Source organism: Anastrepha ludens, chromosome 3, assembly GCF_028408465.1.
Source record: "Anastrepha ludens isolate Willacy chromosome 3, idAnaLude1.1, whole genome shotgun sequence".
Classification (NCBI taxonomy): domain Eukaryota; kingdom Metazoa; phylum Arthropoda; class Insecta; order Diptera; family Tephritidae; genus Anastrepha; species Anastrepha ludens.
In genome coordinates this window covers 107,772,163-107,775,740 of record NC_071499.1, presented here as the reverse complement: position 1 = coordinate 107,775,740, position 3,578 = coordinate 107,772,163, and the positions used below count along the sequence as shown (strand labels likewise).

Genomic DNA, 3,578 nt, shown 5'->3' with positions numbered 1-3,578 from the left:
TTTTCTAGCAATAAAAAACAAATATATACTTAACAAAACTTAATTAGATTTAAGAGCCTGGACTTCATATGGCCAGCAGTTATAATGTCAGTTTCTAAATATTTTTATTTGCCTGAAATGTTAATATTTTCTTCTTTAGTTATAAATTCTCTCAACTCATATTAAACGATCTCTATATAGTTATAATGAGTCTGGTGGTGAACGAGGACAAAACGAAGTACCTCCTGTCTTCAAACAAACAGTCGGCGCACTCGCGTATCGGCACCCACGTCACTGTAGACAGTTATAATTTCGAGGTTGTAAAAGACTTCGTTTATTTAGGAGCCAGCATTAACACCGATAACAATGTCAGCCTTGAAATCCAACGTAGAATCTCTCTTGCCAACAAGTGCTACTTTGGACTAAGTAGGCGACTGAGCAGTAAAGTCTTCTCTCGACGAACAAAACTAACACTCTACAAGACTCTCATCATGCCCGTCCTAACGTATGGCGCAGAAGCGTGGACGATGACAACATCCGATGAAGCGACGCATGGAGTGTTCGAAGAAAGATTCTGCGTAAGATTTTTGGACCTTTGCACGTTGGCAATGGCGAATATCGCAGACGATGGAACGATGAGCTGTATGAGCTTTACGACGACATAGACATAGCGCAGCGAATAAAGATCCAGCGGCTTCGTTGGCTGGGTCATGTCGTCCGAATGGATACAAACGCTCCGGCTTTGAGAGTATTCGATGCGGTACCAGCTGGTGGTAGCAGACGGAGAGGAAGGCCCCCTCTGCGTTGGAAAGATCAGGTGGAGAAGGACTTGGCTTCACTTGGTGTGTCCAATTGGCACCGGTTAGCACGAGAAAGAAACGACTGGCGCGCTTTGTTAAACTCGGCCAAAATCGCGTAAGCGGTTATAGCACCAATTAAGAAGAAGAATAATTAATATTAGTCAGTATTTGGTTTCTTCACTTGTGAAAAGTGAAGGTAAATGCTCACAAAATTTTGAAAGCGAAAGTAGCCAAATAACTTGTCGCAGGTATAAGGTCCCAGATTTGTATATACATAGGTATATTTGGGAGCGGAATATAATGTAAATGTTGATGGGGGGAAGCAGATGTTTTCGTGTATAATAGAGCAAGTGACGCAGTACAAAGTGATGCCGCACAAGGCCACTGAGAGTTTAGTATATTCCAAAACGTAGAAGAGAGTAGACGTTATATTTCAATATTTTTGATTTTGTTTGCATCATGGCTACGAGTGGGAAGAAGTGCGTTTTTAACTGTAGCATGATCAGTGAAAAAATTATAATTTTCGAAGAAGACAAATTAAAAAAGTGCCAACATATTTCTAAAGTTCGTATCGCTTTTGATTTGAAATACAGTGATATTGTGTTACCAGAAATAGTGGACGGTGTCAGTGGTTATCATCGACTTTGCTATAAAGCATTTACATCCATCCAAAATAAATATTTGGATAAATATAACGGTAAGTTTGCAATATTCGTTGAAAGTTGTTATTATAAGAAATTTAATTACGCCTCGGTATAAATAATTGAACTATTATCAATTTGTACAGAGAACAATCAATTGGAAGTAGCAAAATCACCACAAGGCCACACGTCCATTGAGGCATCTGCGTCTCCGCAGGCCGAACATTCGGCAGGTAATAATATTATTATTTTACATACATTATGTTGTGTATGTATATATTTAAACGCGAAAGAAATTATAGATTTATTAATTTTTACAGTGAGTAATCAATCCATAGTGAATGATTTTCCGCAAGGTTCCACATCTATTATTTCACAATGTGACAATTCAGCTGGTAATAATTCTTTTGTTTATATAGTATATAGTATGCACATACTTTTAATAGAAAATAATTTTCAAAATGTGCATCGGTATTTAAAAATATTTTTAAAGAATTAATTGATCAATTAAATATATGTATATAAATGTTTCAGAAAAAAATTACGATAACGTTCGGTCGCCTGATGTATTCAGTGACAGTCAACATTCACATGAACAATTAGATGTGGAACGGCAACCTGGAAATTCAAAATTAAAGAATGCAGGTATCTGTTTGTTTTGTAATCAAGCAAGGAAGAAGCAAGGGCAAAAAGCGCTTCTTTTGATACGATCTGTAAGTGGAATTTTAATTGAAAAAATTGTCACAAATACAACTGCCTTAAATGACTATGAAATATTATCGAAAATCGAGAGATTAGGGGATAATCGTGTTGTTTATTACCATAATACATGTAAATTAATGTATTTTAAAAAATACATAGCGGCTCCGGAGCCAAAACAGTCAGATTGACAATGAACTGTATTCTTTTATCGCTGAAAATACGATAGGAAGGAAGCAATGCTATTCTTTGAAATTTTTAGTACAGTACGCCAAAAGTGCGTTGTATAAATTGTTTTCGGAGAAATATGATAGTTTCGAACCATTAATAACGAGTACGAAATTGCTTCAAAAGATTGAAAAAAAATTTGCCAAGCAGTTACAAATAATTGAATTGCATAACCGTAAAATTATTGCACCGAGCGGAAAATGTATTATATCGGCAGAAACATTTAGCGAATTTGAAGATACTGAAACATTGCAACGAGCTGCATATGTTTTGAGGAAAAAAATTATGGCCATAAAAAACGATCCACTACCTCAACAGCTGACTTCAAAGGACCTGATCAAAGGTGAATGTAAAATTCCTACTGATATTGTACAATTTTTAACTTCTTTAATGTGTCAATCTCTGCCAGGATTTCATGCTTCAATCCCGCATTATTTCGCAAGGGAAAGCAACGCCCTTTACAGATTTTAAAGAAAAATGAAGACTTACAAAAAGCATTCGGTCAAATTGGACATGAAGACTGTGATGAAACCGCTGTTTTCCCGATTCTTGAAAAGTTTATCTGTAATTTGTACAACTTTCCGTTGTTGAGCTCCGTAAATGATGCACGATTCGCCTTATTTTTAAAAACCTATAAGGTCAACGATTTGGAGGAACCTTTCCAGAAAAAAAAATTGCAGAATTTTGACTCATCCACTTTGCCTCCTAGCCAGGCTGAATTAACGCAGCATTTATTGAGGACCAAATATATTGCTACAATATGGAAAAATGCTCATGAGAAAATTCCATCATATTTACGACCAGAAACTTGCGGATGGATATTAGTAGAGGGAACGTAATATATTTAAATAATACAAGTTATTATTGATCCTGGAACAAACGAAGGTAATATATTAATCCACAGAACATATAACTATTCCATTCTATTAAATGTCTAAAAATCATTTTGCTTTGTGCTTTGTTACAGGCGATGAAGACGTTAATGCAGAAAGCGAATAAAATGAAGATGAATATAGCGATAGCGAAGGAGATATCACGCCCGAATCAGATTCCGATTGCGAATGTGACTAAAAATGTTGATGTGTAGCGCACTTTTTAACGTCGTCTGCCGCGGCCTTAGCTCTCACTTTTTTGTCTGCCATTTTGTAAATGACTTTTGGAATGTTTAAGCTTTACAATACAATAATTGGAATTCATGTACCTTATGATTTTTTTTTAAATTAATTTTTGC

General features: G+C 35.8%; 1 protein-coding gene across 1 annotated transcript; it reads left to right on the top strand.

Annotated features, from left to right (window-relative positions):
- Positions 1-1,075: 1,075 nt before the first annotated feature.
- On the top strand, positions 1,076-3,346 carry LOC128857645 (uncharacterized). Its single transcript, XM_054093393.1, has 4 exons — positions 1,076-1,476; positions 1,567-1,653; positions 1,741-1,815; positions 3,315-3,346. Exons 1-4 carry the CDS (start codon positions 1,239-1,241, stop codon positions 3,344-3,346), a joined length of 432 nt encoding a protein of 143 aa, XP_053949368.1. The 5' UTR covers positions 1,076-1,238.
- Positions 3,347-3,578: the final 232 nt, after the last annotated feature.

Coding starts and splice junctions, on each gene's coding strand:
- LOC128857645 (XM_054093393.1), top strand. CDS start 1,239: ATGGCTACGAGTGGGAAGAAGTGCGTTTTTAACTGTAGCATGATCAGT. Junction 1,654..1,740: donor GCAGGCCGAACATTCGGCAG/GTAATAATATTA, acceptor TAATTTTTACAG/TGAGTAATCAATCCATAGTG. Junction 1,816..3,314: donor ACAATGTGACAATTCAGCTG/GTAATAATTCTT, acceptor GCTTTGTTACAG/GCGATGAAGACGTTAATGCA.